The following is a 14,492-nucleotide window of genomic DNA, read 5'->3' as shown; positions in this document are numbered from 1 at the left end:
ATAGTCCGTAGTGGATGCTGGGACTCCGTCAGGACCATGGGGAATAGCGGGCTCCGCAGGAGACAGGGCACATCTAAATAAAGCTTTTAGGATCACATGGTGCGTACTGGCTCCTCCCCCTATGACCCTCCTCCAAGCCTCAGTTAGGTACTGTGCCCGGACGAGCGTACACAATAAGGAAGGATCTTGAATCCCGGGTAAGACTCATACCAGCCACACCAATCACACCGTACAACTTGTGATCTGAACCCAGTTAACAGTATGATAACAAAAAACGAAGTAGCCTCTGAAAAGATGGCTCACAACAATAGTAATAACCCGATCTTTGTAACAATAACTATGTACAAGTATTGCAGACAATCCGCACTTGGGATGGGCGCCCAGCATCCACTACGGACTATGAGAAATAGAATTATCGGTAAGTAAATTCTTATTTTCTCTAACGTCCTAGTGGATGCTGGGACTCCGTCAGGACCATGGGGATTATACCAAAGCTCCCAAACGGGCGGGAGAGTGCGGATGACTCTGCAGCACCGAATGAGAGAACTCCAGGTCCTCCTTAGCTAGAGTATCAAATTTGTAAAATTTTACAAACGTGTTCTCCCCTGACCACGTAGCTGCTCGGCAAAGTTGTAATGCCGAGACCCCTCGGGCAGCCGCCCAAGATGAGCCCACTTTCCTTGTGGAGTGGGCCTTTACAGATTTAGGCTGTGGCAGGCCTGCCACAGAATGTGCAAGTTGGATTGTGCTACAGATCCAACGTGCAATCGTCTGTTTAGACGCAGGAGCACCCATCTTGTTGGGTGCATACAATATAAACAACGAGTCAGATTTTCTGACTCCAGCTGTCCTTGAAATATATATTTTTAATGCTCTGACAACGTCCAGTAACTTGGAGTCCTCCAAGTCGCTAGTAGCCGCAGGCACCACAATAGGCTGGTTCAAGTGAAAAGCCGAAACCACCTTAGGGAGAAAATGAGGACGTGTCCGCAGTTCTGCCCTGTCCGAATGGAAAATCAGATATGGGCTTTTGTATGATAAAGCCGCCAACTCTGAAACTCTCCTGGCTGAAGCCAGGGCCAATAGCATGGTTACCTTCCATGTAAGGTATTTTAAATCTACCGATTTTAGAGGCTCAAACCAATGAGATTTGAGAAAATTCAAAACTACGTTCAAATCCCACGGTGCCACTGGAGGCACTATTGGGGGTTGTATATGTAGTACACCTTTGACAAAAGTTTGTACTTCAGGCACTGATGCCAATTCCTTCTGGAAGAAGATTGATAAGGCCGAAATTTGAACTTTAATGGACCCCAATTTTAGGCCCATAGACAATCCTGCTTGCAGGAAATGTAAGAATCGACCCAATTGAAATTCTTCCGTTGGAGCCTTCTTGGCCTCACACCACGCAACATATTTCCGCCAAATGCGGTGATAATGTTGTACAGTCACTTCCTTTCTAGCCTTAATCAAGGTAGGAATAACTTCCTCTGGAATGCCCTTTTCTTTTAGAATCCGGCGTTCAACCGCCATGCCGTCAAACGCAGACGCGGTAAGTCTTGGAACATACAAGGTCCCTGCTGAAGCAGATCCCTTCTTAGAGGTAGAGGCCACGGATCCTCCGTGAGCATCTCTTGAAGTTACGGATACCAAGTTCTTCTTGGCCAGTCCGGAGCCACCAGTATTGTTCTTACTCCTCTTTTCCGTATAATTCTCAGTACCTTTGGTATGAGAGGCAGAGGAGGGAACACATACACTGACTGGTACACCCACGGTGTTACCAGAGCGTCCACAGCTATTGCCTGAGGGTCTCTTGACCTGGCGCAATATCTGTCCAATTTTTTGTTGAGGCGAGACGCCATCATGTCCACCTTTGGTTTTTCCCAACGGTTCACAATCATGTGGAAGACTTCTGGATGAAGTCCCCACTCTCCCGGGTGAAGGTCGTGTCTGCTGAGGAAGTCTGCTTCCCAGTTGTCCACTCCCGGGATGAACACTGCTGACAGTGCTATGACATGATTCTCCGCCCAGCGCAGAATCCTTGCAGCTTCTGTCATTGCTCTTCTGCTTCTCGTGCCGCCTTGTCGGTTTACGTGGGCGACTGCCGTGATGTTGTCCGACTGGATCAACACCGGCTGACCCTGAAGCAGCGATTTTGCCAGGCTTAGAGCATTGTAGATCGCTCTTAGCTCCAGTATATTTATGTGAAGGGACGTCTCCAGGTTTGACCACACGCCCTGGAAGTTTCTTCCCTGTGTGACTGCTCCCCAGCCTCGTAGGCTGGCATCCGTAGTCACCAGGACCCAGTCCTGTATGCCGAATCTGCGGCCCTCTAACAGATGGGCACTCTGCAACCACCACAGGAGAGACAACCTTGTTCTTGGTGACAGTGTTATCCGCTGATGCATGTGCAGATGCGATCCGGACCATTTGTCCAGCAGATCCCACTGAAATGTCCGTGCATGGAATCTGCCGAATGGAATCGCTTCGTAAGAAGCCACCATCTTTCCCAGGACTCTTGTGCATTGATGTACTGACACAGTTCCTGGTTTTAGGAGGTTCCTGACAAGTTCGGATAACTCCCTTGCTTTCTCCTCCGGGAGAAACACCTTTTTCTGAACCGTGTCCAGAATCATTCCCAGGAACAGCAGACGAGTTGTCGGGGTCAATTGAGATTTTGGAAGATTCAGAATCCACCCGTGTTGCTGAAGCACTACCTGGGTTAGTGCTACACCGACTTCCAGCTGTTCTCTGGACTTTGCCCTTATCAGGAGATCGTCCAAGTAAGGGATAATTAATACGCCTTTTCTTCGTAGAAGAACCATCATTTCGGTCATTACCTTGGTAAAGACCCGAGGGGCCGTGGACAAACCAAACGGCAGCGTTTGAAACTGATAATGACAGTCTTGTATCACGAACCTGAGATACCCTTGGTGTGAGGGGTAAATTGGGACATGCAGATAAGCATCTTTTATGTCCAGGGACACCATGAAGTCCCCTTCTTCCAGATTCGCTATCACTGCTCTGAGTGACTCCATCTTGAACTTGAATTTCTGTATGTACAGGTTCAAGGATTTCAGGTTTAGAATAGGTCTTACCGAACCGTCCGGCTTCGGTACCACAAATAGTGTGGAATAATACCCCTTTCCCTGTTGTAGGAGGGGTACCTTGACTATCACCTGCTGAGAATACAGCTTGTGAATGGCTTCCAAAACCGACGTCCTTTCTGAGGGAGACGTTGGTAAAGCAGACTTTAGGAACCGGCGAGGGGGAGACCTTTCGAACTCCAACATGTAACCCTGAGATATTATCTGCAGGATCCACGGGTCCACTTGTGAGCGAGCCCACTGATTGCTGAAAATCTTGAGTCGACCCCCCACCGCTCCTGAGTCCGCTTGTAAAGCCCCAGCGTCATGCTGATGGCTTTGTAGAACCCGGGGCGGGCTTCTGGTCCTGGGCAGGGGCTGCTTGCTGCCCTCTCTTACCCTTTCCTCTGCCTCGCGGCAGATAAGACTGTCCTTTTGGTCGCTTGTTTTTATAGGAGCGAAAGGACTGCGGCTGAAAAGACGGTGTCTTTTTCTGTTGGGAGGGGGTCTGAGGTAAAAAAGTGGATTTGCCGGCAGTTGCCGTGGCCACCAGGTCCGAAAGACCGACCCCAAATAATTCCTCTCCTTTATATGGCAATACTTCCATATGCCTTTTGGAATCCGCATCACCTGACCACTGTCGCGTCCATAAACTTCTTCTGGCAGATATGGACATCGCGCTTACTCTTGATGCTAGAGTACAAATATCCCTCTGAGCATCTCGCATATAAAGAAAAGCATCCTTTAATTGCTCTAGAGTCAATAAAATACTGTCCCTATCCAGGGTATCAATATTTTCAGTCAGAGAATCCAACCACACTACCCCAGCACTGCACATCCAGGCTGAGGCTACTGCCGGTCGCAGTATAACACCAGTATGTGTGTATATACTCTTCAGTGTAGTTTCCAGCCTCCTATCTGCTGGATCCTTGAGGGCGGCCGTATCAGGAGACGGCAACGCCACTTGCTTTGATAAACGTGTGAGCGCCTTATCCACCCTAGGGGGTGTTTCCCAGCGCGCCCTAACCTCTGGTGGGAAAGGGTATAATGCCAATAACTTCTTGGAAATTAGCAGTTTTCTATCTGGGTTAACCCACGCTTCGTCACACACGTCATTCAATTCCTCTGATTCTGGAAAAGCTACAGGTAGTTTTTTCACCCCCCACATAATACCCCTTTTTGAGGTACCAGCAGTATCAGAGATCTGCAAAGCCTCCTTCATTGCCGTGATCATATAACGTGTGGCCCTATTGGAAAATACGTTTGTTTCTTCACCGTCGACACTAGATTCATCTGTGTCGGTACCCGTGTCGACTGACTGAGGTAAGGGACGTTTTACAGCCCCTGACGGTGTCTGAGACGCCTGAGCCGGTACTAACTGGTTTTCCGGCCGTCTCATTTCGTCAACTGACTTTTGTAATGTGCTAACATTATCACGTAATTCCATAACTAAAGCCATCCATTCCGGTGTCGACTCCCTAGGGGGTGACATCACCATTACCGGCAATTGCTCTGCCTCCACACCAACATCGTCCTCATACATGTCGACACACACGTACCGACACACAGCAGCCACACAGGGAATGCTCTAATCGAAGACAGGACCCTCTTAGCCCTTTGGGAAGACAGAGGGAGAGTTTGCCAGCACACACCAAAAGCGCTATAAATGTATATAAACAACCCTAGAAGGTGTTGTTTTTGATATAAGCGCTTTTAATATATCAATATCGCCAAATTATGCCCCCCTTCTCTTTGTTACCCTGTTTCTGTAGTGCAGTGCAGGGGAGAGTCCTGGGAGCCTTCCTCACCAGCGGAGTTGAGCAGGAAAATGGCGCTGAGTGCTGAGGAGAATAAGCTCCGCCCCTTTTTCGGCTGGCTTTTCTCTCGGGTTTTAAGAAAACTGGCCTGGGTTAAATACATACATATAGCCTTAATGGCTATATGTGATGTATTTATTTTGCCACTAAAGGTATTTAATATTGCTGCCCAGGGCGCCCCCAGCAGCGCTCCCTGCACCCTCCGTGACTGAATCAGTGAGACGTGTAGCAACAATGGCGCACAGCTGCAGTGCTGTGCGCTACCTTCATGAAGACTGAGGAGTCTTCTGCCGCCTGCTTTCCGGACCTCCGTCTTCAGCGTCTGTAAGGGGGATCGGCGGCGCGGCTCCGGGACGAACCCCAGGAGGACCTGTGTTCCGACTCCCTCTGGAGCTAAGTGTCCAGTAGCCTAAGACTCCAATCCATCCTGCACGCAGGTGAGTTGGAAATCTCTCCCCTAAGTCCCTCGATGCAGTGATCCTGTTGCCAGCAGGATTCACTGAGATTTAAACCTAAAAAAACTTTTTCTAAGCAGCTCTTTAGGAGAGCCACCTAGATTGCACCCTTCTCGGACGGGCACAAAAACCTAACTGAGGCTTGGAGGAGGGTCATAGGGGGAGGAGCCAGTACGCACCATGTGATCCTAAAAGCTTTATTTAGATGTGCCCTGTCTCCTGCGGAGCCCGCTATTCCCCATGGTCCTGACGGAGTCCCAGCATCCACTAGGACGTTAGAGAAATTAAAATGTTGTAAATTCTCATTATAGGGATCAATTTCTTATAAATTCTGAAGTTCTACCATTAGCACTCTCTCCAAGGTGTCAACCCAGATCAAAACTTGGGGTTCAGATTCAGATTGGGGTTCAGTCCCACCATTCAGGGTGCGAGTTCAATGACAGCGGTGTCCCCAGCAGTGATGAAGTGTGTCTTCCTTCACGTATCGTCTTAGAAAAGACTTCATCAGGGGAAATCGATCAGTAGTAAGACGTATGATAACAAAGTCTTAATGATAGTAACCAAGACGGTTTCAAGCAATGTACTGTATCGTAATGATATCTTAATGCTCATTTGCTCCTGGTATAGAACAGGTGCAAGTGGCCACAGATAATGAAGACAAGCAACAAACCAGGTGCCCAAAGAGAGGTGGACAAATTCTGGAGGTACATATACTTTTGCATTTCGGCAAATAGACACAATTTTTTCCTAATTTACTTTCAACACCGCATCAGGCCCATTTTGTTTAAATCTAATGAAACAGATAATCAGTTAAAAGGTTAAAGAACACTTACCATCCAGCTTGTGACTGTGAGAGACATTCGCTTTCGTTGGAGAAAGGCTATGGGACGGAAATGAATAATTGTGTTCCACAGGCCTCCATGTTTTACTGCTCATTGATGGGGAGCTATTAGCAGATTTGATCAGGTCATTAGTAACCAATGAAGGATCTGCCTTGGTCAGAAAATCAGAGTCCACATCTTCATAGCAGTCTGGAGCCGCAGGCTGGGGGGCCCTTGGTTCAGGGATGTTCGGACAGGACAGTCTGTAGACTTGTGGGCGACTGTCACTCTTTCCATCCCCTTCCATCCTGGAGTGGTCCATAATATGCAAAGTCTGTCGGAACATTTTATTTAACTTCATGGACTCCTTTTCTGTTGATAACTTGGCTCTGAGAAAGTCTGTAGGCCTCCTATTTGCCGGTGCAAGCGACGGCTTTGCAATACCCGAAATACCAACTGGCAGAGCAGGCTTCTTTGCAATGGGTGGCTTGACTTGGCCCTCTAGAACGGAGATGACACCCTGCAACGCTGGATTGGAACGTACATGGGAAATGTTGGCTGCAGAGATCTGATCATGCTGGGGTCTGGAATAGTTTGCCGGCAGGGTGCTAGAGCGGCTGGCATGTGTATACTTTTCACAAAGCGATTTAAAGTCTAGTGGTTCTTCCTAAGGTGCAATAGAAAACAAACAGAACTGTGATATCTGCAGAATTCCTTACAACCCCCCCCCCCCCCCCCCCCCCCCTTCCCCATCACAATTACCATCATGATTTATATAAAGCCTTTACATGCAGCTGTACAATCATAGAGGCCAGGCACATCCCCGTCCCAACAGAGCTGGCAATCTAATTTACTTACAACAGGCACACAAAAGCAATCTAATTCAGGGACTAATTAAATAAAAAAAACACATAACAGGTCCTATTGTACTTACCTGCTTCTGCAGAGATAGGTAACGGCTGACTCTCCAGCAGTTGTGGGACTGTAACTACCAGCACGCCTAGCCAGTGCCAAGGCTGGAGAAATCACAGGGTGCAAAAACACTGTGATAATACTACAGCAGAGAATAGACAATAAATGAAACAATATTGTTTCAGCTAGATGACTGCATGCCACAAAAGTGCAAAACAAGGGAATAATAATGAATTAGGACCCGCAGGATTCACTGCAGTGTCGTGTCAGGCCGTCCGTGCCATAGATAGGTTCTGCTGCAACTGCACAGCACCCTCCTAATTCTGCTCACAAGCCCTGGCACCACCGATTTATAAATTGGCACCTGCGTGCCCTCGTTGCTGTTGACTAAACATTGGTTTTGCTTTTACTGTTATTAGAAACATACTTGAGGCTTGTAGAACAGAATGGATTATTGTTCACAGTTATTATGGGCTATTATTGCACATGTTTGCGGAGTGTGTGTGTGTGATGGTGGTGGTGTGTATATATGGGGAAGAGAGTCATGCCATCTGCATGAATTATGCAATTGTCAGGCCATTCTGTGAAGGTCATTCTTCTTTACAGCGTCCCAGCAGTCTTTTTGTGGAAATTTTATGGACCAGTAATAAGAATGTAATTTAGTAGTGTTCTCCCAATAGGACTCAAAGTCAGGACAAGATTAAGACTTGGAGGACCATGGGAAAGGAGAGGGGGGGGGGGTGTATTATGCATACATACTGTCCCTCTTGAATTCTGTGTGCCTGATTATGCTGCTGCACAAGAGGGAGAGCTAGTCACTGTGCTCGTGCTGGGGGGCCCCCTGAGAGAGGGGGGCCGGGGTACAGTATATATCATATATACGGGAGATGTGCTTGGGAACATGCCATGTACAGTGCATCTGGAAAGTATTCACAGCGCTTCACTTTCTCCACATTTTGTTATGTTACAGCCTTATTCCGTACTTGCCTACTCTCCCGAATTCTCGGGTAGACCCCCGCAGCCCTGGAAGAGTGGGCACCAATTGCGCATTATGCGCGCATCCTAGGTAAGTGGGCCGAATGAAGAGCTAAAAATAGTGATAAATTGCGGACCAGCAGAGGGGGCGGAGCTTAACGATGTGGTTATATGCTAATTGCGCCAAAGCTCCGCCCATATGCAAATACCATCCAATCGCGGTATTTGCTTTTGTAGTGGGTGGGACCTAATAATGTCATTGGCTCAGCCCCGCCTCCGTCGCCGCCCACCTGCTTCTGCTCTCCAGGTATCTCCTGGAGAGGAGAAAAGAAATGTAGGAATTCCAATATGGAATAAAATAAAAAAACGTAATCAAAATTCTATACACAATGGGCTTAATTCAGACCTGATCAAAGCCCTGCAAAATTTAGCAGGGCTACGATCAGGAACCCTGCAATGGGGGGGGGGGGGGGGAGATGACCAGCACAGGGGTAGTCCGCCCCTCCCCCCCCGCAGAAGTACCTTCCGGTCAGCGCAGCTTTTGTGTACTAACCGGGGGCTACTCATCGCTCTCCGGGTCGCAGTGGCTGTGTGGGACGTCACGCAGCCGCTGCGGCCTGCCCCCCACACGGTCTGGCCACACCTGTGTTGGCCGGACCGCACCCACAAAACAACAGCCAAATGCCGCCGTGCCACCCCCTTCCGCCCAGTGACCACCTCTGCCTGTCAATCAGGCAGAGGCGATCGCTAGGCAACGACAGCAGTCAGCTGTCAGCCATGCGCCGGCGCACTATGGGGCCGGTGCATGCGCACATCTGACCTGATCACTACGATGAACGCCAGCGTACAATCAGGTCAAAATGACCCCCAATATCCCATAATGACAACGTGAAAATAGGGTTTGTGAGATTATAAAAGAAAAGAAAATAAACTATGACATCACGTAAGTATTCACAGCCTTTGACATGAAGCTCAAAATTTAGCTCAGATGCATCCCGTTTCCACTGATCATCCTTGAGATGTTCCTACAGCTTAATTGGAATCCACCTGTGGTAAATACAGTTGATTGGACATGATTTGGAAAGGCACACACCTGTCTATATAAAGTCCCACACTAAACAGTGCATGTCTGAGCACAAACCAAGCATGAAATCAAAGGAATTGTCTGTAGACCTCAGAGACAGGATTGTCTCAAGGCACAAATCTGGAGAAGGGTACAGAAAAATATCTGCAGCTTTGAAGGTCCCAATGAGCACAGTGGCCTTCATAGTCCATAAATGGAAGAAGTTCGGAACCACCAGGACTCTTTCTAGGGCTGGCTGGCCGTCTAAACTGAGCGATCAGGGTAGAAGGGCCCTAGTCAGGGAGGTGACCAAGAACTCGATAGCCCCTCTGTTAGAGCTACAGCATTTCTCTGTGGAGAGAGGAGAACCTTCCAGAAGGACAACCATCTCTGCAGCAATCCACCAATCAGGCCTGTATGGTAGAGTGGCCAGACGGAAGCCACTCCTTAGTAAAAAGCACATGGCAGCCTGCCTGGAGTTTGACAAAATGCACCTGAAGGACTCTCAGACCATGAGAAACAAAATTCTCTGGTCTGATGAGACAAAGGTGGTCATTCAGAGTTGTTCACTTTTTGCCGTTTTTCGCAACGCAGTGATTAGGTGGAAAAATAAGAATTTACTTACCGATAATTCTATTTCTCGTAGTCCGTAGTGGATGCTGGGACTTCCGTAAGGACCATGGGGGATAGCGGCTCCGCAGGAGACTGGGCACAAAAGTAAAAGCTTTGAGACTACCTGGTGTGCACTGGCTCCTCCCCCTATGACCCTCCTCCAAGCCTCAGTTAGGATACTGTGCCCGGACGAGCGTACACAATAAGGAAGGATTTTGAATCCCGGGTAAGACTCATACCAGCCACACCGTACAACTTGTGATTTGAACCCAGTTAACAGTATGATAACGAAGGAGCCTCTGAAAAGATGGCTCACAACAAAAATAACCCGATTTTTGCAACAATAACTATATACAAGTATTGCAGACAATCCGCACTTGGGATGGGCGCCCAGCATCCACTACGGACTACGAGAAATAGAATTATCGGTAAGTAAATTCTTATTTTCTCTGACGTCCTAGTGGATGCTGGGACTTCCGTAAGGACCATGGGGATTATACCAAAGCTCCCAAACGGGCGGGAGAGTGCGGATGACTCTGCAGCACCGAATGAGAGAACTCCCGGTCCTCCTCAGCCAGGGTATCGAATTTGTAAATTTTGCAAACGTGTTTGCCCCTGACCAAGTAGCTGCTCGGCAAAGTTGTAAAGCCGAGCCCCCTCGGGCAGCCGCCCAAGATGAGCCCACTTTCCTTGTGGAATGGGCTTTAACAGATTTTGGCTGTGGCAGTCCTGCCACAGAATGTGCAAGCTGAATTGTACTACAAATCCAACGAGCAATCGTCTGCTTAGAAGCAGGAGCACCCAGCTTGTTGGGTGCATACAGGATAAACAGCGAGTCAGATTTTCTGACTCCAGCCGTCCTGGAAACATATATTTTCAGGGCCCTGACTACGTCCAGTAAATTGGAGTCCTCCAAGTCCCTAGTAGCCGCAGGTACCACAATAGGTTGGTTCATGTGAAAACCTGAAACCACCTTAGGGAGAAATTGAGGACGAGTCCTCAATTCTGCCCTGTCTGAATGAAAAATTAGGTAAGGGCTTTTATATGATAAAGCCGCCAATTCTGAGACACGCCTGGCTGAAGCCAGGGCTAACAGCATTACCACTTTCCATGTGAGATATTTCAAGTCCACAGTGGTGAGTGGTTCAAACCAATGTGATTTTAGGAACCCTAAAACTACATTGAGATCCCAAGGTGCCACTGGTGGCACAAAAGGAGGCTGTATATGCAGTACCCCCTTGACAAACGTCTGAACTTCAGGCACTGAAGCCAGTTCTTTCTGGAAGAAGATCGACAGGGCCGAAATTTGAACCTTAATGGATCCTAATTTTAGGCCCATAGACAGTCCTGCTTGCAGGAAATGTAAGAAACGACCCAGTTGAAATTCCTCTGTGGGGGCCTTCTTGGCCTCACACCACGCAACATATTTTCGCCAAATGCGGTGATAATGTTTCGCGGTTACATCCTTCTTGGCTTTGATCAGGGTAGGGATGACTTCATCTGGAATGCCTTTTTCCATCAGGATCCGGCGTTCAACCGCCATGCCGTCAAACGCAGCCGCGGTAAGTCTTGGAACAGACAAGGTCCCTGCTGGAGCAGGTCCTTTCTTAGAGGTAGAGGCCACGGGTCCTCCGTGAGCATCTCTTGCAGTTCCGGGTACCAAGTTCTTCTTGGCCAATCCGGAGCCACGAGTATAGTTCTTACTCCTCTCCTTCTTATGATTCTCAGTACTTTTGGTATGAGAGGCAGAGGAGGGAACACATACACCGACTGGTACACCCACGGTGTTAGCAGAGCGTCCACCGCTATTGCCTGAGGGTCCTTTGACCTGGCGCAATATCTGTCCAATTTTTTGTTGAGACGGGACGCCATCATGTCCACCTTTGGTTTTTCCCAACGGTTTACAATCACTTGGAAGACTTCTGGATGAAGTCCCCACTCCCCCGGGTGGAGGTCGTGTCTGCTGAGGAAGTCTGCTTCCCAGTTGTCCACTCCCAGAATTAACACTGCTGACAGTGCCATCACATGATTTTCCGCCCAACGGACAATCCTTGCAGCTTCTGCCATTGCCCTCCTGCTTCTTGTGCCGCCCTGTCTGTTTACGTGGGCGACAGCCGTGATGTTGTCCGACTGGATCAATACCGGTTGACCCTGAAGCAGAGGCCTTGCTGGACTTAGGGCATTGTAAATGGCCCTTAGTTCCAGGATATTTATGTGAAGAGACGTTTCCATGCTTGACCACAAGCCCTGGAAATTTCTTCCCTGTGTGACTGCTCCCCAGCCTCTCAGGCTGGCATCCGTGGTCACCAGCATCCAATCCTGAATGCCGAATCTGCGGCCCTCTAGAAGATGAGCACTCTGTAACCACCACAGGAGAGACACCCTTGTCCTTGGAGATAGGGTTATCCGCTGATGCATCTGAAGATGCGATCCGGACCATTTGTCCAGCAGATCCCACTGAAAAGTTCTTGCATGGAATCTCCCGAATGGAATCGCTTCGTAAGAAGCCACCATTTTTCCCAGGACTCTCGTGCATTGATGCACCGACACTTGTCCTGGTTTTAGGAGGTTCCTGACTAGCTCGGATAACTCCCTGGCCTTCTCCTCCGGGAGAAACACCTTTTTCTGGACTGTGTCCAGAATCATCCCTAGGAACAGTAGACGTGTCGTTGGAATCAGCTGTGATTTTGGGATATTTAGAATCCACCCGTGCTGACGTAGCACTACCTGAGATAGTGCTACTCCGACCTCTAACTGTTCCCTGGACCTTGCCCTTATCAGGAGTTCGTCCAAGTAAGGGATAATTAAGACGCCTTTTCTTCGAAGAAGAATCATCATTTCGGCCATTACCTTGGTAAAGACCCGGGGTGCCGTGGACAATCCAAACGGCAGCGTCTGAAACTGATAATGACAGTTTTGTACCACAAACCTGAGGTACCCTTGGTGAGAAGGGTAGATTGGGACATGGAGATAAGCATCTTTGATGTCTAGAGATACCATATAGTCCCCTTCTTCCAGGTTCGCTATCACTGCTCTGAGTGACTCCATCTTGAATTTGAACCTTTTTATGTAAGTGTTCAAGGATTTTAGATTTAAAATTGGTCTCACCGAGCCGTCCGGCTTCGGTACCACAAACAGCGTGGAATAATACCCCTTTCCCTGTTGTAGGAGGGGTACCTTGATTATCACCTGCTGGGAATACAGTTTGTGAATAGCCTCCAATACTGCCTCCCTGTCGGAGGGAGACGTTGGTAGAGCAGACTTCAGGAACCGGCGAGGGGGAGACGTCTCGAATTCCAATTTGTACCCCTGTGATACTACCTGCAGAATCCAGGGGTCCACTTGCGAGTGAGCCCACTGCGCGTTGAAATTTTTGAGACAGGCCCCCACCGTGCCTAAGTCCGCTTGTAAAGCCCCAGCGTCATGCTGAAGACTTGTCAGAAGCAGGGAAGGGCTTCTGCTCCTGGGAAGAGGCTGCCTGGTGCAGTCTTTTCCCTCTTCCTCTGCCCCGGGGCAGAAATGAGTGGCCTTTTGCTCGCTTGTTCTTATGGGAACGAAAGGACTGAGTTTGAAAAGACGGTGTCTTTTTCTGCTGAGAAGTGACCTGGGGTAAAAAGGTGGACTTTCCAGCAGTTGCCGTGGCCACCAGGTCCGATAGACCGACCCCAAATAACTCCTCCCCTTTATACGGCAATACTTCCATATGTCGTTTGGAATCCGCATCACCTGACCACTGTCGCGTCCATAACGCTCTTCTGGCAGAAATGGACATAGCACTTACTCTTGATGCCAGGGTGCAAATATCCCTCTGTGCATCTCGCATATATAGTAATGCATCCTTTATTTTCAGTCAGGGAATCCGACCACGCCACTCCAGCGCTGCACATCCAGGCTGAGGCGATTGCTGGTCGCAGTATAACACCAGTATGTGTGTATATACCTTTTAGGATATTTTCCAGCCTTCTATCAGCTGGTTCTTTGAGGGCGGCCGTATCAGGAGACGGTAACGCCACTTGTTTTGATATGCGTGTGAGCGCCTTATCTACCCTAGGGGGTGTTTCCCAACTCGCCCTAACCTCTGGCGGGAAAGGATATAGTGCCAATAATTTATTAGAAATTAGCAGTTTTTTATCGGGGGAAACCCACGCTTTATCACACACCTCATTTAATTCATCCGACTCAGGAAAAACTACTGGTAGTTTTTTCACACCCCACATAATACCCTTTTTTGTGGTACTTGTAGTGTCAGAAATGTTCAATGCCTCCTTCATTGCTGTGATCATGTAACGTGTGGCCCTACTGGACATTACGTTTGTCTCCTCACCGTCGACACTGGATTCAGTATCCGTGTCTGGGTCTGTGTCGACCAACTGAGGTAACGGGCGTTTTAGCGCCCCTGACGGTGTCTGAGACGCCTGGACAGGCACTAATTGATTTGCCGGCTGTCTCATGTCGTTAACAGTTTTTTGCAAAGTGCTGACATTGTCACGTAATTCTTTAAATACAACCATCCAGTCAGGTGTCGACTCCCTAGGGGGTGACATCACTAACACAGGCAATTGCTCTGCTTCCACATCATTTTCCTCCTCATACATGTCGACACAATCGTACCGACACCCAGCACACACAGGGAATGCTCTGATAGAGGACAGGACCCCCCTAGCCCTTTGGGGAGACAGAGGGAGAGTTTGCCAGCACACACCAGAGCACTATATATATATATATATATATATATATATATATAGGGATAA

General features: G+C 48.6%; 1 protein-coding gene across 3 annotated transcripts in view; it reads right to left on the bottom strand.

The window, feature by feature from the left end:
- Positions 1 to 14,492, bottom strand: part of FYB2 (FYN binding protein 2) — a 109,225-nt gene that overhangs the window by 77,570 nt on the left and 17,163 nt on the right. For all 3 annotated transcript variants that reach the window (XM_063939288.1, XM_063939289.1, XM_063939290.1), the window contains exon 2: positions 6,192 to 6,846. In XM_063939288.1, the coding sequence (XP_063795358.1) occupies positions 6,192 to 6,846 (655 nt within the window). The remainder of the gene's footprint in view (positions 1 to 6,191; positions 6,847 to 14,492) is intronic.

This window comes from Pseudophryne corroboree, chromosome 9 (assembly GCF_028390025.1).
Source record: "Pseudophryne corroboree isolate aPseCor3 chromosome 9, aPseCor3.hap2, whole genome shotgun sequence".
NCBI lineage: Eukaryota > Metazoa > Chordata > Amphibia > Anura > Myobatrachidae > Pseudophryne > Pseudophryne corroboree.
Note: the sequence above shows the minus strand (reverse complement) of the source record. Positions and strands in the feature narration are given on the sequence as shown.